The sequence below is a fragment of the Agelaius phoeniceus genome, chromosome 18, assembly GCF_051311805.1.
Source record: "Agelaius phoeniceus isolate bAgePho1 chromosome 18, bAgePho1.hap1, whole genome shotgun sequence".
NCBI classification, from domain to species: domain Eukaryota; kingdom Metazoa; phylum Chordata; class Aves; order Passeriformes; family Icteridae; genus Agelaius; species Agelaius phoeniceus.
In genome coordinates, this window is record NC_135282.1 from 2,309,254 (window position 1) to 2,334,597 (window position 25,344).

Sequence of the window (25,344 nt, forward strand, 5' to 3'; positions counted from 1 at the left end):
CAGCTTGAGAGGACAATGGTCCCTCCACGAGGACAATCCCAAACCCGCTGCAGCCTCTGGACTGGACTCGCCACCTTCTTGAAGTCAACTCTGCACTTTGCTACTGCAAACACAGAGCCTAGAGCTTAAAAAGAATTTATTACTTTTTGTTTTAAGTAACAGTCATTTTCTGTATGCTGTAGAAGTACTGATTTTATGTATTTTCAAATGTTTATATAAATTATCTACAAAATCCAAGAGTGTTTCTCCATAATTTTTACCTATCTGTTCCATAATTTAAAAAACCAAGGGTTGCTCATAATTGTTGCAAGTAAAACAAGAAATGCCAGAAACAGGCCTTTAGCAAGACTCTGGGAATATGGTTCTCCTGAAAAAAAAAAAAAACAAAAAAAAAAGTGAGCATGTGAAAGCTAAATTTTAGTTTATACAACAACCCAAAGATACAGATAAAAGTGTATGCAAAAGCATTCTTTCAGACAAGTCCCCACATCTAATTGTTTCAAAGAAATACAGCCTTCCATGTTTTGTGGTCTCCCACACTGATTATCATTTTACCTGTATAAAAGCGTGTCAGTGGATAAAGGAGTTGTGGCCAGCACACCTCATTTTGATTGCAGTCAAACTCTGCATAAATCTTCTGATACCTGGAAAAAAAGGAACTTTTTGGTCAATGCAATTCATGTTACATCTGCTGAACATAATGGGAGGTTATCAATGTTTGTACCAAAACTACCTGGTCACTGGAGGGGGTGGCTGAGCTGGGACTTCAATGAATTGAACAGAAGCTGTGATGGGAAGGAAGCTGAGGGTGTTTCTGCAGCCAAGCCCACACTGGAACTGCCATAAGACTGTTGAGTAACTGTAACAAAAAGCATAACTATTGCTTGAGGGCTGGAAATGGAAGTTTAGACCCTAAACACAAGCAGGAAAGGACAAAACACACAGTATCTGTGAGGAGGTTGATCATCCCTGGATTTTCCACATGGTACAAGGGGAGAACTCTCACAGTCTGGAAATGAAGTAAAACAGAACAGAATCCCACTTACTTGATAGGGATTGACTTGGTGGAGGGGGGGGAGTGTTTACAGAGTGAAAATTCCCTGTTTCAGGAAAGAACAAAGCATTTAGCTCAGCTCCCAGGGGCTCTGCAATGGGGTAAACCAGAACACAGGACAATCGTGTTGCTTCCACCACGTGATGGGATGCCCTGTGTATGCCTGCTGCTGGCAGCATCGTGTCTTTTATTTAATATTTCAGTGAAGTATAAGGACTATCTGCTTTTAATCATTATTTTTTTCTTTAATTTTCATTTCAGCGGGAGAAAAGCTAACCTGGTTGTGATCAAAGGAATTTGGGTTGCAAAGTGAAAGGCATGTAAAAAACAGCAACAAAACCCACCCTTTTTGTCTGTAAAATTAATTTGGGAAGTGTTAGGTAAGCAAGGCTCAAAATGAAGCATTTATTTGTCAGGTAGCCAGAGACACAACTCACTTTACCTGATCTGCACAGCAAGAATTTCCTGCTGGGGAATCCCTTGCACTGCTCCCACCTTAGCAAAGATGATGCGAATATTCAGGTTTGCAGGAACATCTGGACAAATGCCTTTTAAGCCTCCAGTGCTCACATTAGAACTAAAGGGATCAAGACCTATGAAGGAGAACAGAGGGATTTAAATGTAAATATTATGGAAGACATTCTATATTCCATAATTAGATTATTCTCATAGCCCGGTGAAATGCTGGTAACTGTCACACAGGAACACATTAAAAATGTTTCTGTCTATAAAAAACACCTAAAGCAGTAATTTATCAATGGATAAATACCAAGTCATATGTGCACAGGCTGGCAGTAAAATATGCAGTGTCCACAGACATACTGAATTATGTGCCTGTGTGTACACATAGATGGATGGATGGATGGATGGACACACATACCACTAGCTTTAGGTATTTGAAATTACAATTTGGATTTATTTTGACATGCTTTATTTACTGTCTAGGCATATTTAGACTACAAAGAACAACACAAGCCTCACTTACGTATAATCTCCACCCAGTCATTTGGATCACTGTAACTGGAATTGTCCCTCTTTCCAATGTGAGTGGCCTGTATTAATGCATTTAATTTCTCAGTCACATTTCCTCTGCAAAGAAAGAATGTAACATCACACAGAATGTAAATCTGTACTGTCTTACCACTCTGGGTTGCAATATTACTGTATCCTAAGGTCAGTTTCATCTGAAAGATGTTATCACACAACAAAAATAAACTTGAACTATTGAAGGGAAGAAATGGAAAAGTATTGCAGCCAACAGAATCCTCATTTGAGTAAAGAGTGAAACCATTATTATGATTTCCCATCAAAAACAGAAGTGAGACTATTAACCACAGAAAGCTGAAACACACACACATGAATATTTAAAAAGATTGTACCAGTGCTGATGGAGGCACTTGTAGACAGTCACAAAACAATCAACAAGAAGGATGAAGCAGGGATAAACAATTCAGCTTGTGTGGCTCACCTTAAAAAGCTGCAATCTTCATTAATATCAACTTCCAGAATGCACCCAGAGTATGAGTCTACTCCAAACAGAACTGGTCTGTCAGATGCTGATGCACATAAACCCCTGCCAGCTGTGGAATGAAAACATCTTACTTGAGCTTTCCTATTATCCACCTTTGGATCTCCAGCTTTCAACTTTGTGCAAAACATCAAACATTAGAATGCAAACTCAGCGTGGTGGAGTTCAAAAACAGATACAAATCATTCAATTTTCCAAGAAAGCATTAAAGGTTTTCTCACTGACCTTTGAAAGTTTGGGAAAGAAAAGCAAAATCTGGCAGAGATTTTTAACTAAAATATGTTTTAAAAAATCCAAAAACCAAATAAAGCTCCAAAATTTTAGCATTAACTACAACTGAAGTTGTAACCTCACAAGCCAATACCTGGCTGCCAAATGTTCAGGCTTCCAAGAGGATCAGAAGCATTCAGATTTGCAGCTTTCACTGGTTTTCCAACTGGATACCCTAAACACAGAAGGGTAAATCATCAACACTGCAGAAGAATCTATAAGCATTAGCATTGTTTTAAATGTCATCAATAAATGACAAGACATTTCCATTGCAGTGGGAATGGCCTCACTTGAAATAATCAATATCTATGCAACAAAAGCCTAAGAACCACTCACTGCTATTGGCAGTGCAGTAAGGCAGGAAGGTCAAGGCTGGCAAGAACAAGAAGGACAAAAGAAATATAAAATGTAATCACTGATAAGAATCTGTACACTACACATTTTTTTACTTTTAATAGGTAAAATGAAGTGTTAATACCTGGATTCTCAAACAGTTCCTCTCCATTAGTACTGTTTAAACTTAGAAATTCAACTGTGAATCTTTGTGTCAGGATTTCTGGTGAAAGAAAAAAGTATGACTTTAAAATAAGTAAATTAGCAAAATGTATGTTCTATGTAGGGCACAAACTTCTGTCTTTCATTAGTGACAGAAGATTCAAATCAACACAAATTAATGGAAATCAGCCCCAAAATTTTCTTTCTAGAGTCCAAGTGAAATTATTTTTAAGAAGAATTAGTAAATAAGATATTCTATCACAGAATTTCCATACAGAAGATAAAGAAATAAATCAAAAATCATAAAAGAAATGTCATGATACCTCCATCACATAAGCTTCCAAGGAAGACAGTGACATTTACTTGCTCAATGTTCTTGTCTTTCCAAATGAATTTATAATGTTCTGCAAAAGTTACATTTTGACACAGAACCTCAGCAGCAAGGTTTTCTGGCAAAAGGAAAAAAGAGAAAAGGTCATCATGAAAAGCATTCTAATTAGAAAGTTCTGCTACTGCAGCTGAGAAAGAACACATTAAAACCTTGGCAAAATTCTGGAAATTACAACATTCATTTTTTTGAGAATTTATTTTACTCTTTCAATGTGCAATGGTGCAATCCCCCATGGATGCAAGGTAAGGAACCCCATTTCCAGACCAGCTGTGATGGACTGGAGTAAATTAAATACTTCCTGCTTTGCAGAAAGCCAGTTTACTTTTTCAGTCTTAGATAACATACAAAATTCCTCCTAAGAATTGCAGCAGGTAAACATTTTAGACATCAAAATAATCTATTTCATATACAATCCAGATTAAGTAAGAAACATTAATTAAATGGAAGAGACCTACCACTTCCAGTGATGAATTTGCCCCTGTCAGTGATGGCTCTATAGACAACATTTTGTTGGATGAAGTCTGAGAACAAAAAACAAACAAAGGCTTCTGTTTTCACACCCAAGGTGCAATCCTTGTTGTTATGAAAACTGAGTAGGAAATTATTTAGAAAATTCGTTTTGGTAAAGATCCAGACTGTTTATGTATTTGGAAAACAGAGCTAATTAACTGTGGGTCTTACAGAGGTAATATAGACTAACAAAATTAGACAATTATGGGGCATAAAATAAAATATGTTCATGCTGGTAATCCTATTATCTCAAACTCCAAAATGACTCTCCATAAGTACAGGTTTTGTAATGCAGAGAGGAACCACCTCTCACTCACTCTAAAACGCTGATGCTGCACCCTCCCGACAGAAAAAGGGCTCTGCAACAGTCTGGAAATGAGTCACCAGGAGCAGGTAAATGGGACCCAAGGCCCATCCTGTTATTTCTGCCCTCCTAAATCTTGGGAAGCAGTGGGACACTTGCTAGAAGGTCATAAGAACCAGGAACAGAAATCCCCAAATGCTGAATAGGCCAGCAGATAACAGAGATGTTACATTGAGCCACTGAGCCATCAGCCCTGGGGTTTGTTCTGTTCCAGCAGCTCTGAGGAACAATGAAACACATTCCTGCAGGGGTTTCTGTACCTGCAGTGCCGCTGTTTATCTTCACAGCGTGGGGCAGGCCTTCCTTGTACGACTCCAAATTGGTCAGGCACTTGACATCAAAGTTGTGGAGATAGGCCACAGGAGCATTCCCAACACACTGGCCAGCCATGGATTGCTGCAGGGCATTCACAGAATGAGGATTTTCTACCCCTTTTTCTTTCCATTTGAAGATTACTTGTCAGTAAAATGCCCCACAATGTGTAGGGCAGCTACAGCCACACACAACACTTTGACAAGCAGGCAATCTGCTGTTATAAAAACACCTCAGCCTCTGGCAAAAGAGAGGGGAACATTTTAAAAGCACAGCTTTAAAAGTAGTTTCAATGTTCACCACGACTTCATCTTCATTTGTGAAAGTAATTATAACCAACAGTGTCTCCAAAATGCATTACCTTTTGCAGGGATGGGCAAGGGGATGAGGAAAGACAATGTTTACTTTTAATAGTGACTTTGTGGTTTTGTTTTGGGTTTTTTGTTTGTTTGGTTGAGGTTTTTTTTGTGACAGATAGACCCCACCACTTCCCAACATCAAATTGCTGAAATTGGATGCAAAGCCATAAGGAGAGTGATGCAGGAGTTCCAAACAAACCAAGAGGAATCAAAAGCTCATAAGGACTACCTGGGGAACAGTAAAATACTCATCTTCTTCTGTTATAATTGGATCTCCTTCTCTGTAACCAGTGAAAGGTTTCCCAGGAGAAGTTTGTAGAGGGATCTTAAATGAAGGAACTTTGGGTGTAGAACTGCAAACAAGTTTAAAAATTAAACTCTTTACCTCACACAAATAATTACAGGTTTCCTTTCATGTCCCCTGTTCTTACATACTACCAATGACATTTCTCCACTTCCATTTAAGGTTTACACCCTAAAACCCCAATTTCAAAGTAACTTTCATTATAAAGACATATAAAGGTTATATTTTTGGTTGCATAATGAGTGTGATGAAAGTGTGATGAGAAAATAAATTTTCTTAAGACTTACATAGAGCCATGATAAAAATAGCCAAGGAATGGTGTGTTGTCAAGAGAAGACTGTACACAAAGGAAGGGAAACCACTCAGGGCTATATTCCATTGACTGGGAAGAGCACAGCTGATCATAAGGTGGGTTTACATCCCCACCAAACACTCCAGGGAAACATGATCCACTGAATAACTGCTGCAAGTCTGGTGTACACTCCTGAAAGGGAAAAGAATGGTCACTCTTTAGCAAGGTAATTGCAATATTTATGGCAATATAAAGCCAAACCTACAGGTAAATCAAGCAACTTTGTAGAGAGAACATATTTACTTTCAGAAATACTGGAATATCCAAATACCCCCTCTGGCCCATCTAATCTGAAGCATTCAGCACCTCTCTCCCCCACAGACAAGAGAGTCTAGAAACTTTGAAAACAATTAATCAAAGCTGAACAAGAAATAAGTACCAGATCACAGCAGCAACGAACATCACAAGCTCCAGCTGTTAAGTTACAAGGACAGGAGCCCAAGGGCTTAAATGCCTGGTTTGGGATGACAGTTGCATTTTCTGTAACAGAAGTAGGAGAGAAAATCAGATTAAGTGGACTGAAATCCAAATAAAAAGACCATGCACACTGCAGTTTATTCTGTGTAGAAAGCCTTTTTTATATTCCACTGATTGCTCAGTACCTCTTATCGCTGCCCAAATCCCGATTTTTCCATACAGAGAGGAAAAGAACAGCCAAAATGCCATTTCTTCTTTAGCACTTACCTGACACATTTCCTGCAAAGGAGGAGTTGGCAAATATTTCAGCTTGAATCAGGAGCTGTGCCAGCATCACTGAGCCACGGCAGGCTAAAACCTGGAGTGTTTCCAGCATGCACAGAGGGGAGGGGCAGCACTCGGTGGCATTGGGCAAACACAGCTCCAGGGTTCTGCTGAGGCTTACAGTCACTTTGGAAGTGTTCTGGAAAAACACAGAATAAAGTCTGACAGCTCTGATAGCTTGTATGAAATTGCTCTTGTCTATACCATTCATCAGCTTCTGAGAGAGAAGCTGCAATGAAGTGGATTAAGAGAAGAATCAGTATTTTACATACCACACCAGGAGTTACATCCAAATTCCAATCTCCAGCTCTTTTACTTCTACTGCAATTTGCAAGTTGCAATTTTCCTATAACAAAATAAAACTTTTAAAGGTCATTTAGAAAGGACTGGGAAATCAGAAGTACATTTAAACTCCCCTTGTGCCTTCAGGTACACCCTCAGGCCCAGCTCACATAGAAACAAACGAGAACTAAAGGGTTAATCACAGGAATGTCTTAAAATTCCTGTTTCTGTAACTATTGAGACACTGGATGACATGCATTACCATTTCTCTAGTAATTTTTGTGTCAAAAAATATTAACAATTCAAACGTATTTATTTACATGGGGGAAAGGAGTTGAAGTGTTCTTACCTGTCTCTGCATCTCTAGGACTTAAAATTATAGAAAAATTAACTCCTGAAGAATTGCCAAGAAAAAATGAATTGACTCTGGGTCCTGACATATGAATAAATGAAGGCTGAAAGACTAAAAAAAAAAAAGAGAAAGAAATAAATTGGCTGAAAGAGGCAACATCTGTAAGACATAGATCTTGTGCTTGGGCTATATTCTTACACTTAGACTTTAAATTGTCACAAACAGAAGAAAAATATCATGTAATGCCTAGTACAGGGATGTATTTCCATTCTGCCAAGTGCTGGAGGAGTGGGTGTAGCTTTCTATGCCACAAGTTTACATTTGTGAAGATGCCCAGTAACCAGGCAGTAAAATAACATTACAGCACTTACAGCCCACGCAGACACTGCACAGCTCAGGCAACACCATATTTAGTATTTCTTGCTGACTTCAGCTTACACTTTTTAATTTCTTGGGGCCATGAATTGTGCCAGGGATGTCCTGCGTTCTGCATGCGGACGCAGTGCCAAGTTTAGGGTTCGGAGTTGGGAGTTTCAGTGGATTTTTCTTTCTAGACTTCGCCAATGCTGAAAGGTCCCACATAAAGCGCTCCACCCGCCCCCTCTGTGCTGAGCAGCGGCAGAAGCTCCACGGTGGGCACGTTCGGGTTTGGAAGGGGCCGCGCTCCCCAAAACCGCGCTCCTGAGGGGAACCCTCAGTTCCTGCGCCGCTTCCCCTCACACCCACCCGGGCAGATATCGCCATCCTCACACCCCGCCCGTCCCTCGCCCCCCAGAAGCCGCCATTCACTGCGGCCACTCACGCCCTGACCCACCGGTGTCCCCGGCCAGCTGCCCGGGGCAGGGAGCCGCCCGCAGCAGCAGCAGCAGCAGCAGCAGAGCCCCGAAGCCGGCAGCCCCCATTGCGCTACGGCGGCCGCCCGGCCGCCATCTTGCAGCGCCAGTGCGGCGCCATGGCAACGGGGAGGGCGGGAAGAATGGGGCCGCCTCACGGGGAGGGCGGGAACGGGGCCGCCTCACGGGAAGGGCGGGAAGAACGGGGCCGCCTCACGGGGCCGCCTCACGGGGAGGGCGGGAAGAACGGGGCCGCCTCACGGGGACGCGGGCCGGGGAGTGATGGTGGCGGCGGGGTCGCTCCAAACCCCCGCCCGGTCACAAATTAACAGAGCTAACAACGCTAACAAACGAGCTCTAAGTGTGTGAGAAGAAAAAAAATTAATTAAAGTTTAGGGGCATGATTTGGAAAGAGGGAGGTTTTGTTGATTATGAACACAATTGTAGAATTTATGGACCACTAGGACATCTTCCCAGTTAAGGAAGAAACTAATAGAACCAGCTCAGTAATTGTGCTGAAATCAGATCCAAGCCGGTAAAAGGTAATTCTGGTAGGAGACCAGTGACCCAAGAAACCCCCAAACCCAAAAGAAGAGAGAAACTGAGCATGTGGACTAATTAACGTGAGAAGTGAGAGAATCATTAACAAAGAGGCATTAGAGTACTAATTAATAAGAGAAGTATGTAACTTGTAGGAAATAAATACTAATCCCTTTGTTTGCTAGTATGACTCAATAAAACTCCAGGAAAATCATGTAGCCCACCCTTAAATACCAAAGCAATAACTGACCACATTTGAAAAAGAGACAGTCTTTATTACAAAAGTTTTATACAATGTAAATTATAAATACAGCCTTCACACAAAATGGCTTTTGTCAATGAAAAAAAACTCGCCTTGTTACATTGGCAAGCCCAGAAAAAACTGGCACTGCAGCTGTTACAGTGACAAAACCTGATGTGAATATCAAGACCTGACAAATTCCTGTATACAGATTGGGAAGAAAAAAATAATTCATTTTCTATGTGGAAAAAAATTCCTCTCTATTCTCTTCAGGAGAAAGGTTAAACTACCAAATTATATAGCTCTCTTTAGAAGGAGTTACTTTTTGTTTCCTTCAATGAAAGCCACATTCAGAAGTACAGAGCAGACCTTCCTGCCATAAAAGACATCAATCCAAAAGTCTTTGTTCTTGTCACATGTCAGATGGAAACCCACATACTAAAAATAAGAAGTGTGCCTGTTATCAGATTACAGTTACATTTCTTGTTTTCCAGTTTCAAAATAAAACCTTGAAGACTAGTCTGCATTCATTGATGCTACTTTTAAACAAAGGGAAGCCTTTTCATTCACAAATGAAGAGATATCAAATTGAGAAATACCACAAGGACAGTACAGTCACAGGAATATGAATACATGTAAGTGCACATGCAGGGCAATTAGCACCTTTTTTTTTTTCCAAGTGGCTCACAAACCATCTTGAAAATGATGGCTCATATTGCTAGTAAGAAGTCCCTGAACAACACAGTGCTATGATTCTGATCCTACTAGCAATGGTCATTCTTAACTTTACACCAACATATAGAAAGAATTGAAGCTTTCTTGATTTTGAAAATAACTCGGAGGTGTGAAACTTTGCAGTGGACAGAATACCCTCAAATTCACAGGCTGTGTCTTTTTACCAGGATGCAACTTCAGGTTCCTCTTACAGTGAAGAATTAGTATTTAAAACAGCACAGATTACATGGTAATACAGTGATTTGTTACTTAACAGGCTGCATAGAAAACATACATTTTAAATATTTATCCCCTAAGAAACAAGTAATAGCACTGTATACAGTTCTCTTTCATATCCAATAAAAAGTGCCATCAGTTTCTCAAGTAGTTCCATTTCATGGAATTCTGGAGGAGGTAATGATGTATTTACATAACGTTGCTATGCAGCTACCTTTAATTTCTTCTTCTTCGCTTTCATGACAGGTGGCAATGATATTTTGAAAGCAGTCCTGGAAAAAATATGGAAAAGCAACTGTCAGATACACTGAACATATTCCCACACCCACCCTTGAAACACAAAGAATAAACACTTACTCGCAGGTGCTGCAGATAGGACTGAAGTTGCAGAATACTGAAAAATCAAAGAATTGGCTTTCACTAAAACAGGTCATTGGAATGTAAGAAATCAGACTGTTAAATATTTATAAACTTACTTGACAAGCAGACGGAGCACACGTAGCCAATTTCAATGAGGTTGCGATGACAGAAGCAGGCAGCTCTGTAGTCAACGTGAACAGGAGGTGGAAGGACGAGCTGTGATCTCTGCTCTTGATCAGGGAGAAAAACCCACTGCAGGGACAGAGAGAAGTATTTTGTGGATTGGGTTGGTATTCTTGTATTATCAGGTCAGTGGAGTGAATATTTCATATCAGACACATGAAGAACGTTGAAGTGGTTTTTAAGTGACTTACCAACAAATACTGCAGAAGGGATGGCATGTGGGGCACTTTCAAATATATGCCACCCGTGATATCACAGGCCTGCAAAGCAGAGACCATGATCAGATTGTTCTTTGATGACATTAACAGGGCATTTAAAATATCCATGTACTGCACAAGGCCTGCATGACAAAACTGTCAGATCCACTGAACATATTTCCACACCCACTCTTGATTAAAGGAAAGAGCTGAAGAACGTGTTGAACTGTCTAGCATCAAGTATTTATGAGTTAATATAAATGGCAAATAAAACCAGCAAGTCTGTACCTGTTGCAGAAGACCTGAATCAGAGTCCAAGACACAGGCATCAATCAAAATACTCTGCAAGAGATGGCATGCATGACAAACAAATTTAGCCAAAACCCACACAGCCCTGTCATGTTACTGTCATGACTTGTTTCCATGATACATGCACTATAAATTATGTAATCATTAGAGAAATTAACATTTGTGTTATCTTTACACAGAAATAAAAGATAATATAAATGGAAAAAAGGCCAGCTTCACCTGTTTCTGTGCTGCAAAGATGACATTCATGAAATTCATGTATTGCAATGCGCTGTCTTCTGCAGCTTTTATGACCTAAATACAAACTCAGACTTGTTAGCCTACATATATCACTGGATTTCAAGACTAAAAGAAAACTGTGACAGCAAAAGTTCTTACCAGAATCCTTGATTTAATTTCTTGATTGGCTAAGTATTAAAAAGAAAGAGAAATGCATCAGCACCTTGTTTAATCAGCACTCCTTTAATTCTGTAGCATATGACACCTCAGAATATACTGGATGTTAGAGCTAACAGGTCAGATAAAATATCTATATGAAACTATTTCCAGTCCCAGTAACAATTATCTATGGGCTAATTCCTCTCAACCTCCAGCTATTCCAAGGAAATTCTAGTTACAGTTTATTTCCACACAAGAGAAAATCTCCCTAAGGATGTGGACCACTGATCAAGTCCCTTAACATTTTTAATGTAGGCAACTTCAAATGATCAAAAAAAACCCTCTACCTATTAGTGTCAATTTTGGAAATGGAGGTGTGTCCAAACATGTATATTTGTTTGTGTGTGCATGTGTATTTATACTTGTTATTCAGGTCAAAATATTTACTCAGTGTTGAAAACAGGAAAAGAGGTGTTACCTTTTAGGTCTTTGCCCATCTTGTTGATGTCTACATTAGCTGCAGTTAAGGAGTCTACATTCCATTCTTGGAAATAACTCCATGATCCACACCACACATTCACCACCTTGGCCAATGCACATTTTGACAAGCACAAGCCACAGTTATCAGGCAAATGTTTCAGTTTTAGTATTATAACAAAACAAGAACAGTGAAAGTTAGTATTATAAGAAACAGTGTTAAGAACACATCAAGGCTTTGAAGATTCTGTAATCAAAAGGATACAACAAAGTGCTTTAGCAAGTGATCCTGCTAACAGGGTTTCTGTTTGCTGGCCCTTCATGTCAGCTGCAGCACAAGAAAAAGTGCAGAAGTTACTTTTATATATAAAAGCAGCTACTGAACCTAACAATACAAAATACTACACATTTTTATCTTTGGCAAATAATACTAATGCAGAGGGCTGAAGTGTCAAACATAATAAACTCATCTACTTTAAGCATATTAAAATTCATATGCTGAAAACAGGACATTTCTGCAACTCCTTGACAGTCCAAGTGTTTTCCAATTCTGCATATTAAGCCTAGAATATTCTTCTCCTTACTCTTTGTCATGAGATCTTTAATCTCTTCTGCAATGGCATCATTTATTGCTGTTAATAATTCATATTTTCCATCCTTGCTGCCAGAGGAGTTCGATTCCATGGAAGGGCCTCCCTCTCCAAAGGGATCTGCAGCAGCCCAACGCTTCCCAGGGTACAGGAAACGGCTGAAACAGAGGGAAAACAAAGTATTCATGTAAGAAAAAATGCTATAAATGAATCAGCTGCAGATAACAATACTCTGAAGTTTAATTTAAAATCCTTTTAATACTTTAGGCATTAATGAGGCTGTGTAAGGCAGGTGACCTTAAACTGGAGTAAAACCCACATTCAGCTCCCTCCCTTTGAGACATCTCTTAAGCGATCTGGTGAAGTTCTTTGGCTGCACTTGGGGGTAAATCCTGAGACTCACAAATATCTGGCAGTAAAAACATCCCCTAAACAGGGAACTTCTGTCATTTGCATTGCTCCACTCCACACATATCTACCATTCTCTCTGTGTATTTTTAAGTCTATTTAAACCTCCCTTCTGTCTTCTTTCTGTTGCTTTGTAAGTCATTAAGGTTCCTTCCTACTTAGTTTCAGCTAATTTCTTTTTTAAGGCTACTGATACATTACACACTTTTAACTCGGTTTCTTGCCATCAAACAAGAAAATCGGGAGACAGATCAGGAAACTGGAAACCTTCACACTGTTCAGAAGCAGCTCTACCTTTCCTGGGTGTGACTTGCTATTACAGCGAGTTTGTTGGTGCGATTCATGAGCAGGTGGGAGTTCCCCAGCACCATCACTGCATCGATGCATTTCGACAGCGTGAACTGCTGGAAAAAAGAGCAGAGCAGATGTAGCACAGTAACATATACAGAGAAGCAATTCAGAAGTAATCTGTGAAATGACTGCAGTTTGAAAAGCTAAATTTGAAGATGCAGGAGGAGTTTTTGCTGTTAAAAAAGCTCTAATGAATACTGCATAGCTATTTCAAAAGGTATTACGATACCCATTATACCTGCTTTAGCAGACAATATTAGCACAGTTCAGAAGTCGAAGAAAATGATAGTTTCCCCCAGAAATGGCCATCAGCAGTGCCAGCGCCCAAAGGCCGTACCTCAGCCTCTCCCAGGGCCCTCTTCCCCCACCAGATGGGGTTGGTGTCGAGGACGATGATCAGCAGGCTCAGCTCATCATCTGCAAAGGGAGCGCACAGCGGCGTCACTGCGGGCCCCGCAGAGCGGTGAAGCCCCGGGGCCCCGCTCTCGACCTCTGCTTCCCCGCGAGCAGCCCGAGCCCCGCCGCGGCACCCCCAAACCCGTCCGGAGCACCCGCAGACCCCGCCGGGCCGCCCCGGCCGCGCTCACCCGCGCTCATCGCTCCGGCCGGGCAGCGGCGGCTGCGGCGCCCGTGGATGACGCCCGGGGCCGGCGCTCCGCATCCGGGCACGCCCCGGCCGGGCCTCCCCACGCCCCGGCGCGGCGGGCGGAGCGCGGCGCAGCGGCGATGAGCACGGACGGTAACGGGGGCGGCGATGGGCACGGACGGTAACGGGGGCGCGGGGCAGCCCCGGGAGCCGCCGGGCCGGGCCGGGCAGGGCAGGGCCTGATATTCCCCGTTCCCTTTCAGACTTGATCGAGACGTTCAGGGCGCAGCTGAGGGACGACCCCGATGTCGCCTCGGCCGTGGCCGCCATCCGAGCGCTGCTGGGATTCCTCAAGCAGGACCGAGGTGGGCCCGGGTGCCCCCGGCGGGGCGCGGAGCCTCGGCTGTCCCCAGGGCGAGCCCCTGACCGCGCGTCTCTGCCTCCCCTCAGGAGAGACCATCCAGGGCCTGCGGAACAGCCTGCGGGACGCCATCGACACCCTGTCGCGGGTGGACTCCTCGGTGGCCGTGTCCTCCGGCGGGGAGCTCTTCCTGCGCTTCATCAGCCTCACCTCGCTGGAGTACTCGGTAAGGGCCGCCCGCCCGGCCCCGCTGCGGCGGCTGCGGGAGCCTGCGGCCGCTCAGCCCGCACCCCGCTCTTTGCCAGGACTACTCCAAGTGCAAAGAAATCATGATCGAGCGCGGGGAGATCTTCCTGACCAAAGTGTCTCTGTCGAGGAATAAAATCGCCAAGCTGTGTCACCCTTTCATCAGAGACGGTGCTGTGAGTAGGCCGGGGCGGGGGCGCTGCTGTTGGGTTCTGCTGTGCGGGCAGGGAGGGAGGAACAGGAGGGGAGTGGAGTCTGATGGGGGCTTCTGCACAACCTTGTTCTGCACAGCACGCCAGGACAGAAATCAAGGTTTCCCGAGGCTCAGCAAAAGTAATGTGTGAATTTTTTTGGTCCTGGCAGCGAATACTGACACATGCCTACTCCAGGGTGGTCCTCAGGGTGCTGGAAGCAGCCGTGGAGGCCAAGAAGCGATTCAGTGTTTATGTTACTGAGTCACAGCCAGATGAAGCAGGGTGAGTATTCATTAATTTGGGGTTTATCTTGGTTAACAGGGTAACTTACAGCTACTGTTCAACTTGTCCTGCCCTAAGAAAAGCTGCTAGGCTTGGTTGGGGCATTTTAAATGGCAAGTGTCACTTATATCACATTATTCTGGACAAGTGAAAAAAATCTAAAAAATATTGGTAATTAACTTTCTGTAACTTGATACCCTAATTAGTGTTATCTAGGTTTTCCTCAAAGGTTGACAGTCTTTTGGTCAGTGCAAGGCAACCTATTTTTCCCTTGGGAGATGGGATACAAGTGCTTTAAAACTGTCTCTTTAAAAAGTAGGCTAAAATAATCAGTATTATGCTAATCATAGCAAAGTACAATATACAGCTAACAACGTCATTTAAAGATGCCAAATAATTCCTTCAGAGCAAATGTTGTGTAAGTGAAGGAGTTAACCCTGTACACTGGGTAATACATGTCATTAACAACATGTAACAATTCCTTCCATTTCAATACAATAACTCATTTTCTGTTCTACCAGCAATGGAATGGGGGCAGTCACAGGCTTCAGTCTTTCAGACAATATTTTCCTATTATTGTCTTTAAGAAAATAACTGTTAAGGTCCAAATGTTTTATTTATAGGCAAAAAATGGCAAAAGCCCTGAGGAAGCTGAACATTCCCGTGACTGTGATTCTGGATGCTGCAGTTGGGTAAGTCTGAACATAAATTTTGATATTTTTCATCACAATTTCATTTTGACAGCAAGACAAAATAACCTTATGTGTGAGCAGCTTGTTCAAACCCCAGAGATATTACTTAGTTTGTCAGAGTCACCCAACAGGCCAAACCAGTTACAGCTTTAGGTGCACAATTAGACTGTGTCAGCTACAACACAAGCATTTGATTTTGCCTGTTGGAATGGAAGTAAGAACCAGACCTAAGAACTTCTACAGATCTGTAAAAGAGAACTGAGGTGCTAAACAAAGAAGCCACTTTTTTCCCTAATTTGCATCATTGTTATCAGTTTGTGGTTTCTTGAGGTATTTGCTAAATAAGCTCTTAGTACAAGTCCAATACATGAGAAAAATATCAGCTACAATAAATCTGAACATTCCTAATTAGAGTTCAGCTTCTTCCAGCTTTTACACAGTTGCCAGGGTCAGCTATGGCTGGGGAAGAAAAGGCTACTTAATATTCCTGCAGGGAAGGAGATGAAATCTCACACCAAGGATGTGTAGCAGCATGTGGACTCACACAAGGTGGATGGAACTAGTGCAGAAAATGGAAAGATTGTTCAAATTGCTCATTTCTGTTCTGTTCAGCAAGTCATTTTTCCTATTACCCAGCAATGCTTGGATCTTTTTCCCCCCTTTTAACAGCTACATTATGGAGAAAGTGGACCTGGTGTTAGTTGGTGCTGAAGGTGTAGTTGAAAGTGGAGGCATTATCAACAAGGTAATGTGAGTTTCTTCCATCATTCTGTACACTCTTTTAAAAGTTTGGTTGGACTTTTAAAAGTTTGGTTCTTCTGAAGCATTTAAAGCTTTTTGAGAAACCTCTTCCATTTGGATTTTACCCAGTAAATGTCTGTTAATTGTTGGAAGCTGGGCAATATTTTCAGGCAAGCACTGAGTCTGCAATGTTGTTTTCCATCTGTCTCCACAGATTGGCACCAATCAAATTGCTGTGTGTGCCAAAGCCCAGAATAAGCCATTTTATGTGGTAGCAGAAAGTTTCAAGTTTGTCAGACTCTTCCCTCTCAATCAGCAGGACGTCCCTGACAGGTTTAAGGTGAGAGAAATTCAACTTCCATCTTACCCAGCTAAGGTGCACACTGCTGTGCCTGTGAAAAATTGTCTTCTAAACATCTCTGATTATCTGGATCTCCCTGCTGTGGTTTATTTTGGGGTTGCTCCATGGTAGAGGCACCAAACAGCCAGAATTTGTCCTGATACTGGTACTCTGTTCCTAAAGCAGTTCCTTTAGGGCACAGGAGCAGCTGAGGGTAAGAAACAATTAAACCAACAAACCCCAGAATGACAAATTGTACTTTTTACACAAGATAAAAGAGCTGAGGCCAAGGTGGCTCCATTCTGTGCACTTGACTTCTTTCAGTTTTAGCACAAACATCTGCTTGAGGCTGTAGCACTGCTCTTGCCCAAAAGAGGATTGAACTTAGAGTTGTGCAGTAACTGATGGTCTCTCTTTCCTTCTAGTACAAAGCAGACACTCTGAAAACAAGTCAGAACCTGAAAGAGGAGCACCCCTGGATTGACTACACCTCCCCATCCCTGATCACTCTGCTGTTCACAGACCTCGGGGTGCTGACTCCCTCAGCTGTCAGTGATGAACTCATTAAACTCTACCTGTAACTCAGGGACTCCTGCACAGGATGTGTCATCTCCAGGGACTGCCAGGGTTCTGAGAACTTGGAGGATGATACATGAACATGGCAAGGAAATGCCATGAGAAGGATTAACATAATTATGGACCACTGTTGAAAAAAATCCCAAAGTTATGACAGCTTCTAAAGGCCACAACTAAATTATTTTAGAGAGGGATGGATTATTTTGATACTGTAAAATAAAATCCCTTATGGTGTATCCAGACTCACTCTGAGGTTTGCTGTTACTGATCTGTGGTGTGTACTTGAGAAAAGCAAAATGAAAACATGCACAGGGCTGCTGATGGAACCCTGCAGCTCCTGCCACCCCTGAGTGGTGCTTTTAGCTTTGTTCTCAACAACTGCAGGCTCTGTGTCTTTAGGGATGCCAGGTCCCTCTGTGAAGAAATTAGATCAGCTTTGTTCTCTTTTTATAGAGGTATTTTGTTCTCTTCTTTTTATAGAAATCCAGTTTTATTGAAATAAGCAGTGTTTTAATGTAAAAATGTGGTTAGAGTAACTGTCAGCCTTCAGACTCTGTGTCCTCAACAGTTTCTGCTTTGAGCCTGTGGTTGCCTGTTAGTTTCTTCTCAAACTCTTCTTCACTAATTTTTCCCTTTTTTAATCTTTTCAAGAGTCTTGTGTCATTCAGCAGCTCTTCCATATCCTCATCTTCAATATCAGAGCCCTGTTGGAAGTTGAAAACAACAAATTAAACACAACACCAAAGAGTTTTCATTGTACACAGTTGAACACAATGGAAGAGTACAAGTCAGAATTTGCCAGAAATATCCAAGCAGGAAATAATATTCACTTCCTAAGGAAACTGTAACTCTCAGCTACATTTGCTGAAAATTGACAAAAGCACCCTCAGGCCATAATTCTGCACCTCTGAGAAATAAAAATCCTATTACTGACCAGCATCACTGCTGAGAAGTTGTTTTAGTGTTTGGCTTCAAAAACCTCTATCATTTTTTAAGCTTTGCTTGTCCAAGTCCTAAAATGTTATTTCACAGCCATCAGTTCCACCACACTAAAATCCCAGGGCTCTGCCATTGGCACAGAAATCACTTCGGTTGAAGGGAATGGACACAGTTACCTCTTCACGCCTCCTTTTAGCTGTTACTTTCTTTTTCTTCTCCCTCTTGGCTTTCTGCTTTGACCATGCTTTGTTCTTTACAAATTTCTTTTTCCCTTGATTTTCCTCTCTTTCTTTTCTTTGTTCTTCTAATTTCTTTTGTCTCTGTTTTTCTCTGTTTTTATCCTTAAATGAAATGGAGTCTGTATTGACAGTGACTGGAGTAAAGTCTGGAAAACATTTTCCTCTTAGTTCAGGCATCTTTGGCATTTTTAACAATGCAAAACCTCTGGCAAGACTGGCAAAATCCAGATCTGTTGAAATAAAGATTATCAAGTCAGTTTCCTGCTGGATAAAAAGTTAATTTAGCTGAAAGGAAAGAAAAAGTCTACATTATTTTAAAGTATTGTTTGCACTCTATACCTTAATACTGGCAACAATACTAAGTCACTTTTATTTCTGCTTTTATCAGTTTGGTCAAGCTCCATATTGAAATGTTTTATTTTGAAACAAGATGCTTGAAAAAAAAATAATCTGATGGTGCTGGAAGTGAATGTGAGATCAAAAATCAGAAGCTGAAGCTTTTGGACAACACCACTATGCTTTTGTTGTCTGAGAAAAACAGTGAGAGGCCCCAGCCCTGCTGGGAATTACCTTTGATCCGGAAGATCAGGTTACATTCATGTTTGGCATAGGCCTGGACATAGGACACAAAGGCTTTCATCCCTTTCTCAAACACTGCCCTGTCAGCCAGGGCCATGGACTTCAGCTTGGGGAGAAGATCCAGCACATTTGGCTGTGGTTTCATTTCCTGCATGGGACACTGGCAACCAGAAAATATACAACAAAACCAAAAGTTCAACCAAATGATGTGGAATGCACTGTGAAACCTCAAACTCACCCTTCTTGCCCAGCTAATCCTCAGTCAGGTTTGAGCCTCTTTCCCTTTGGGCACTCCAGCACACGAGTGCTGAGTGTTGGGTGTTGCTGACCATCAGCCCCACACAGCAGCTCCCAGCCCAGCAGAGTTCTCACACTGCAGCTCCACAGAGACAACAGCTTCATCTCCTGCCTCAGCAAGCTCTGCTCTCACTAGGAGGCCTCCAGAGAACTCCCACAATGGATCCCTCACAGGCAGGAGCAGGCATGGCAGACTGCAGGAGTTGTAAGTAAAGAGCAGAGAGGCTGCAGGGTGGGAGCTGCTGCTGGCAGGGCTGGGGCAGGACCGTAAGCCAGCACTGCCCTCCTGCAAATGCTCCATTTACACCCCTAGGAACAAAAGGCCTTTCCTTACTCATTGCATGTGCCTCTTACAAACCTAGTGGGTAACACTGGAGATGTATTTCATGTTCCAGCTGCATTTGGTGATTAATAAGCAGCTCTTGTCTTTTAATTCTGCACCTCTGCTAAAACATTACCCACGTGTATGACCCCAAGTTCTACAAATTCAGATTTCAAAGCTCCTATCAGTAAGTCTGTGCCCTTGCTCTTTCCTGCTTTGGGGTAGAATAAAAGCCTGCTCACCTTTTGGTTGATTGAGAGGAAGTTAATGTAGGACTCTTCCATGGGAAGCAGGAACACCAGAGCGCTGCCCACGTTGCCGATCCGCGCCGTGCGGCCGCAGCGATGCACAAAGGCACTGAAAGAGCCCAGCAGAGACTCAGCTGGCTTTGGAAGCACTGGGCAGCAAAAGGGCAAATCTTGTGGGATGGAAAACACTAAACTGAACCAACAGGAACTAGCAAAGGGTAACACAAGAGGCAGGTGGCAATCCCACTCAATTGTTAGGCTAAAGCAAGGGGCGTCTGCTTTGGGAGTGAAGTTCAAGCAAGTTGGAGAAGAATTATGACAGTAAAAGTTCAAATCTATGGAAAAGCTCCTTTCCTGTGAGTTTTCAATGTACCATTCCTTGAAGAGCTCAGTCCCTGCTCTCATCTCTGTTCTCCTTCACCCCAGTGTCACCTCTCACTCTCTCTGATATTCTCACACAAAGCCTTACCCCAGAGCCACCTCTGCACACAGATGTGACAATCATGCCCTGAGTGACACCTACACACCACAAAGTCACTGCAATTCAGCAGTGACAACAAAACCTGCACTGCTTCAGCCTCCCTTGCTCCTGCATTATTTTGTGTGTTCTCTCAGATTAACCCCCAGGAAGTGATTAGATATGTTTTATGCAGGTGTTTTGTTCCTAACTGAGACCTGAACAGCACAGAAAGAAAAGACCACACAGAAAGGAAAAGGATCTCAGGATGTGAAGTTGTACCTGGCACTGCTGGGTGGGTCATACTGCAACACCCAGTGCACTTCTGGAATGTCAATGCCACGAGCCATCACATCTGTGCACACCAAAATGCCCCTAGGAAGAAGGAGAAGTGTATTTTCATTACATGTGTTTTCATTACATTTCATTACATTCATTTCATTTGAGAAGAGCCAGCCTCCTCACAGCTGTGTGTTCTGCACCTTCACTGGAGAGTGAGGAACAAAACACTAAAACATTTGGGGTTTTTAAAGAGACAAAATATAAGGTAATTGCAGCTTTCACCAACTAAAATTCTACATAACATTATGAAAATTATTGTGATTTATATTACATTTCCAAGACAAATCAAGTCCCCATTAAAAATTCATATTTTATACCAGCACTGCATCCATCACAGCTGAATGTACTATAATAAATGTTTAAATAAAAGACTTAAGACTTGAGTGACAATTTTAGCAGAACTGCCATGCTGTTACTTTCAACAACTGTTCTTACAATCTGCTGGTAATTATTTTTCTCATAATATAAAAAGCTAAAACTCGGGTCCTATGCAATAACAAAAATGACAGTTGATGAGGAAGAGTTTCTTAACAGCATCCTGCAAAGCTGCCAAAGAACATTTCCCTGTGGGCAGGTCACAGCAGTGTTGGTCTTGCCATGTTCTTGTTCATACACTAACAAAGAAATATCCTGGTTTCCACTCTGGTTGCTAATCAGGAAAAACTTATTTTTTGCTATCATTTGTTTAAACATCAGGGCTAATGTGTGATTGTAGCAAGTGACAGAGCAGTGTGCTCACCTCCTGTGCTGCCACATGGATTATCTGAAGGAGGGTACAGATATTCCAGTCTCATTTTCCCTTTGGTTTTGGTCACATTTTGTGATATCATCAATACACTCAGGACCAGCCTGGAGCATCCATCCCCTGAGCCATCCTTCCACACCAAGCAGCAGCAGCAGAACAGTCAGACACAACCACCTCCCCCTCCTGTTCAGCCATTCCCACGTTCTCACCCCGGGAGCTTCCGAAACTCCGTGAAAATCTTGTTTCGCTTGTGCTTCATCTTCCCATGGATGCTCATTATTTTCACCTGCTTAATTAAGGATTCCAGAGCCTTCCCATAGTATTCCACACAGGCACATGTGCTGTAGTGATAAAGACAGGCATAAAGCAAAAGGTTTTGCTGCATTTTTAATCAGGTTTAATCAAGCTAGAGTGTCCCAAGCTCTTTCAAAAACATACACTATTTTTATTTAAACATGCACATAATTTTTACAATTAACATATAATCATCTATAATGTCTTACTTTAAAAATGCATAAAATTTGTGTTTTGCTTAATAACACAATCCTGACATGAAGCAATGATTAATCTCTTTTTAGGCACTATATCCTAAAATATAGTGCCTAACAGCTCTCAAAATTAATCACTTTGAAAACAGTTGTGTCCTTTGCAACAAAGGGCAGAGTTTTGGAATTTGGGTAATGAAACACCAAACTGTTCTCACAATGAAACACAAACAGAATTACCTGAAAAAGACCAGATGCTTTTCCTGTTTGTGCTGCCGAAGAAAATGCACCAACTGGTTAAATTTCTCATCTGCCTTGCAGATCTAAAAAATGCAAAAGGAAGACATAAGAAAATGGACTTTGGCTCTCCTGTTAACATGATCCTAAGTGGCCAAGACTTAAAATCTCATTGACAGGAGCAGGAAGAAAGGAGAGGGGTCAGGGGGCTGAGTCAGAGCCCAGGCTCACACCATGTAGAAGTTCTCCAGGCGTGTTGGGGTTTTCTGGGTGTTGCTGGCTGCCACCCCCTTCTCCTTGACCGAGATGCGCACGGGGTTGCGCAGCCCTGCCCTCACCAGGTTCTCCAGCTCCTGGGTCTGGGTGGCTGAGAACAGACCTGTCCTCCTCTGCTTGGGCAAAAAGTCCAGAATGGCATTCAGGCTGCAAGGAAGCACAGGGAAAATGGAACTGTCCCAAAACTTCCCTCAGGAAGAGCTTAAATCGCTGGAAAGGAGTTTAGGCTTTGTTATCACATGTCAAACTGCTACTGAAATAATCACCTTAACTCTGAGAGAAAGAGAGGTAAGCTCTCACCTCTCTTTCTCTCAGAAAGACAGAGAAAAGAGAGATCAAAGCTTATTGGTTAAAGTGTTTTAAGCCATTCTGAAGTGTGAATAATGATATTTATTAATAGAGATAGGCTAATATACATCTCAACAAAGGAAATTCCATATTCACTGAGGCTCCACATTTCCTGATTCTCCTCCCCCTCAGCAACTGCTTTGTGTAATTAAAGAGCAAAGATGAAAAAACAAATTCAGAAATTTCAAAAAACAGAACAAATTAACTTTGGAGGCCATTGCAGACCAAGCTCATTCCCATCCATCACACATCAATTCATTTAAAACTGCAGAAGAACCAAGAATTTAAAACCAAGAAGAACCAAGAAGAAGAACCAAGAAAGAACCAATTATTTCAATACCTGGCTTCAAAGCCCATATCTAGGAGTCTGTCTGCTTCATCCAACACCAGCACATCCAGAGCCTTGACACAGCTGGCCAGGTCCAGCCCCTCTGCTTTCCTCCTGAACAGATCCTCCAGGCGGCCTGGGGTGGCCACAATGATGTTGCCCCTGTTGGTGCACACACAGAAAAATTCCCTCACTCAGGGGGAGCAGTCTGGGAGAACTCCTGGCATTGCTCCCACAGCACAGCCCTGCCCTGCATTCTTTAGTAATGCAATTCCATTTTATCACTTTTAACTGCACCCCCATGTTTCAATGGCATGGGGGGAATGCCCAGGTGAAAGCACATCCCTGTGGCAATAAAAGTTTAGAAAATAAACAGCAAGTGTGGAAAGCAGCTATTGCTGCAGGAATATTTGGGACCTCCACGCAAAAGCCAGGGGCAAATAGGATTCCTTCAAAACTCCATCATCAGCATCAGCACCAAACAATTCCAGGAAATTAATGAGCAGGGAGAAGTGAAATATCCACTGAAGGCACTTTTCAGCTCTGTTCTTCACCCAAACAGCAGATAAATGGTGCTGATGGCACATAAGGGCTGCACCTCACTCCAGGAACAGACCCCACAATCTCCCAGCTCACCCCAAAAGATTCTGGCACCATCATCCCCTTCCAGCAGCAGCAGGAGCACAGCTCTGGGCTGAGAACCCTGACAAGGAGAAAACCACAGCTCTGAGACACTGACAAACAAACACACAACTCACCCATGCTCCTTGAACTTCTCAACATCTTCCATGGGGTTCCTCCCACCAATGAGAAGAATCTGACTGAAACAGTAAAACAGGAAGATTTGGGTCATCTGGAAGTTTTGCTGGTTCACCAGGGACAGAAGGAATTGTGGTCATGGAAGTGCTGAAGTTCACCCACCTGAACATGGGGAAGTGTTTTGTGAAATGTGACAGCACCTCATCAATCTGAATGGCCAACTCCCTGGTTGGGGTGATAATTATAGCTCCAACCTGAAAAACAGGAATTTGTGGGGAGAAAAAATAGAAAGATTTGGGCAGAATCCTCCCTTTCAAGCTAAGTGAATATGAACCACGATTTTGAGCCTGGTTTCGGACAAAACATTTTCACAGAAATACAATAAAGTATAAAAAACATCCAAAAATGTCTATGAAAGACTTTGTATCAATGTGTAAAATATCTCTGCTGAAAGAGCAGCATCTAATAATGACATTTAACAGTGAAGTGAAGTTTCCTCCACACTAAAATGTATTCAAGGTCAATGGATGCTAAAGAGGATTCAATCTCACCTGCAGTGTATCAGTGTATTCCATATTTTGGGGCATTTTTCTAACAGCTCAGAACCCTGTTCTGTTCATGCCAGAGAAAAAGCTGTACCTAAGTGCAATGAGAGCACCCCAATTTTATTTTCAGTTTTTACACAGTTTATTGTTGCTGAGCACACAGTCACTCTGTGTGTAGGCAATTTTCCTTATGGATATTTTCTTGAAGTTCTCAAATCTTATTGGCACATCATAAAAATAAACTCAGTACTGAATATTTAAATCTCACCTGCATTTTCTTTAACTTTTCTTCCCGTCTGAGAAGAATTTCCAGGATGGGAATCACAAACGCCAAGGTTTTCCCACTGCCTGTGACCTGTGAGAGTGGGAACAGCGTCAGCCCTCCCTCAGCTCCAGAGACAAGGCTGGAAAAGAAGGAGCTGCAGGAAGGAAAAGCACTCACCGCTTCTGCAGCCACATCTTTGTTACTCATGAACAGCGGGATGGTCGCAGACTGAAAAAAGAGAAGCACCACATGAGCAGGTGAAGCGCTGGTAAATCTCACAGATGTGAAAACTCCTCCGACACATCAGAGCTCGCTGTGAACATCACCCAGGCAGCGCCGGTGGCAGAGTCACGGATGCGGCTTCAGGACGCGGTGACTGCTGCGACCGCCACCGGCCCCGGTGCTCCTGACGCCGCCCGCGCCCTCCTTCCCCAGCCCGGCCGCCCCTTCCCCGGCCGTGCCGCGGGGCCCCGCACCTGCACCGGGGTCATTTGGTGGAAGCGGAGCTCCCGCAGCGCCCGCAGCACGCCCGGGCTCAGCGGCACCGGCAGCGAGCTCCAGCTGCCCTCAGTCACCGCCTCCATCTTGGCCGCGGTGTCACCGCCCGGCCGCTCCCCCGCACCGGGGCCAACGCGACGGCGCTCGGCGGAAACACAACCGCGGCACCTCCCGTTCCGCCGCACATCAGTTCCGCCGCGCCCCGCCCCCGCGGGGGAAAACAAAACTTTGGATTTAACCAAAAATTCCCATTTTTATGGCGAGCTGCCTATCGCAGTGAGTACT

At 42.9% G+C, this 25,344-nt stretch overlaps 4 protein-coding genes across 6 annotated transcripts; 1 reads left to right on the forward strand and 3 right to left on the reverse strand.

Moving 5' to 3' along the window:
• Nucleotides 1–119: 119 nt before the first annotated feature.
• Nucleotides 120–8,288, reverse strand: TCTN2 (tectonic family member 2). The gene is made up of 18 exons (XM_054645801.2): nucleotides 8,129–8,288; nucleotides 7,312–7,425; nucleotides 6,953–7,026; nucleotides 6,624–6,819; nucleotides 6,319–6,419; nucleotides 5,875–6,071; nucleotides 5,513–5,636; nucleotides 4,873–5,008; nucleotides 4,194–4,259; nucleotides 3,671–3,796; nucleotides 3,331–3,408; nucleotides 2,947–3,027; nucleotides 2,523–2,634; nucleotides 2,040–2,143; nucleotides 1,497–1,647; nucleotides 734–859; nucleotides 556–644; nucleotides 120–367 (listed from the first exon to the last, which is right to left on the reverse strand). Exons 1-18 carry the CDS (start codon nucleotides 8,214–8,216, stop codon nucleotides 261–263), a joined length of 2,070 nt encoding a protein of 689 aa, XP_054501776.2. The 5' UTR covers nucleotides 8,217–8,288; the 3' UTR covers nucleotides 120–260.
• A 653-nt stretch (nucleotides 8,289–8,941) lies between these two features.
• On the reverse strand, nucleotides 8,942–13,854 carry GTF2H3 (general transcription factor IIH subunit 3). Of its 2 annotated transcripts, none has more exons than XM_077187712.1 (13): nucleotides 13,720–13,854; nucleotides 13,470–13,549; nucleotides 13,076–13,182; nucleotides 12,368–12,531; nucleotides 12,049–12,111; nucleotides 11,785–11,814; nucleotides 11,307–11,335; nucleotides 11,148–11,222; nucleotides 10,908–10,961; nucleotides 10,614–10,682; nucleotides 10,356–10,491; nucleotides 10,237–10,273; nucleotides 8,942–10,151 (listed from the first exon to the last, which is right to left on the reverse strand). In XM_077187712.1, the coding sequence occupies exons 1-13, from the start codon at nucleotides 13,727–13,729 to the stop codon at nucleotides 10,082–10,084; spliced, it is 924 nt and encodes a 307-aa protein (XP_077043827.1). In that variant the 5' UTR covers nucleotides 13,730–13,854; the 3' UTR covers nucleotides 8,942–10,081. The 2 variants fall into 2 exon arrangements, with proteins under 2 accessions (XP_077043827.1, XP_054501555.1); XM_054645580.2 differs by having other exon boundaries at nucleotides 13,076–13,185.
• Nucleotides 13,738–17,392, forward strand: EIF2B1 (eukaryotic translation initiation factor 2B subunit alpha). 2 transcript variants are annotated; one of them, XM_054645881.2, is made up of 9 exons: nucleotides 13,738–13,871; nucleotides 13,982–14,083; nucleotides 14,169–14,305; nucleotides 14,385–14,501; nucleotides 14,689–14,801; nucleotides 15,425–15,493; nucleotides 16,163–16,238; nucleotides 16,449–16,574; nucleotides 17,000–17,392. In XM_054645881.2, exons 1-9 carry the CDS (start codon nucleotides 13,859–13,861, stop codon nucleotides 17,153–17,155), a joined length of 909 nt encoding a protein of 302 aa, XP_054501856.2. In that variant the 5' UTR covers nucleotides 13,738–13,858; the 3' UTR covers nucleotides 17,156–17,392. The 2 variants fall into 2 exon arrangements, with proteins under 2 accessions (XP_054501856.2, XP_054501857.2); XM_054645882.2 differs by having other exon boundaries at nucleotides 13,789–13,899.
• On the reverse strand, nucleotides 15,399–25,219 carry DDX55 (DEAD-box helicase 55). The gene is made up of 14 exons (XM_054645880.2): nucleotides 25,038–25,219; nucleotides 24,739–24,789; nucleotides 24,565–24,651; nucleotides 23,914–24,005; nucleotides 23,751–23,813; nucleotides 23,005–23,154; nucleotides 22,274–22,463; nucleotides 22,044–22,126; nucleotides 21,528–21,659; nucleotides 20,514–20,606; nucleotides 19,769–19,883; nucleotides 18,899–19,067; nucleotides 18,266–18,558; nucleotides 15,399–17,854 (listed from the first exon to the last, which is right to left on the reverse strand). The coding sequence occupies exons 1-14, from the start codon at nucleotides 25,143–25,145 to the stop codon at nucleotides 17,690–17,692; spliced, it is 1,791 nt and encodes a 596-aa protein (XP_054501855.1). The 5' UTR covers nucleotides 25,146–25,219; the 3' UTR covers nucleotides 15,399–17,689.
• Between the last annotated feature and the right edge of the window lie 125 nt (nucleotides 25,220–25,344).

Coding starts and splice junctions, on each gene's coding strand:
- GTF2H3 (XM_054645580.2), bottom strand. Junction 12,112..12,367: donor TAAAGATCTCATGACAAAGA/GTAAGGAGAAGA, acceptor CTTGTGCTGCAG/CTGACATGAAGGGCCAGCAA. Junction 10,962..11,147: donor TCTTTGCAGCACAGAAACAG/GTGAAGCTGGCC, acceptor CATCTCTTGCAG/AGTATTTTGATTGATGCCTG.
- TCTN2 (XM_054645801.2), bottom strand. CDS start 8,216: ATGGGGGCTGCCGGCTTCGGGGCTCTGCTGCTGCTGCTGCTGCTGCTG. Junction 5,009..5,512: donor AGTATTTTACTGTTCCCCAG/GTAGTCCTTATG, acceptor AATGCCCTGCAG/CAATCCATGGCTGGCCAGTG. Junction 3,028..3,330: donor GGAACTGTTTGAGAATCCAG/GTATTAACACTT, acceptor TTCTGTGTTTAG/GGTATCCAGTTGGAAAACCA.
- EIF2B1 (XM_054645881.2), top strand. Junction 14,502..14,688: donor CTTTCATCAGAGACGGTGCT/GTGAGTAGGCCG, acceptor TGGTCCTGGCAG/CGAATACTGACACATGCCTA. Junction 16,239..16,448: donor GTGGAGGCATTATCAACAAG/GTAATGTGAGTT, acceptor CTGTCTCCACAG/ATTGGCACCAATCAAATTGC.
- DDX55 (XM_054645880.2), bottom strand. CDS start 25,145: ATGGAGGCGGTGACTGAGGGCAGCTGGAGCTCGCTGCCGGTGCCGCTG. Junction 24,652..24,738: donor AAGATGTGGCTGCAGAAGCG/GTGAGTGCTTTT, acceptor CCACTCTCACAG/GTCACAGGCAGTGGGAAAAC. Junction 23,155..23,750: donor GAGAAGTTCAAGGAGCATGG/GTGAGTTGTGTG, acceptor GTGCACCAACAG/GGGCAACATCATTGTGGCCA.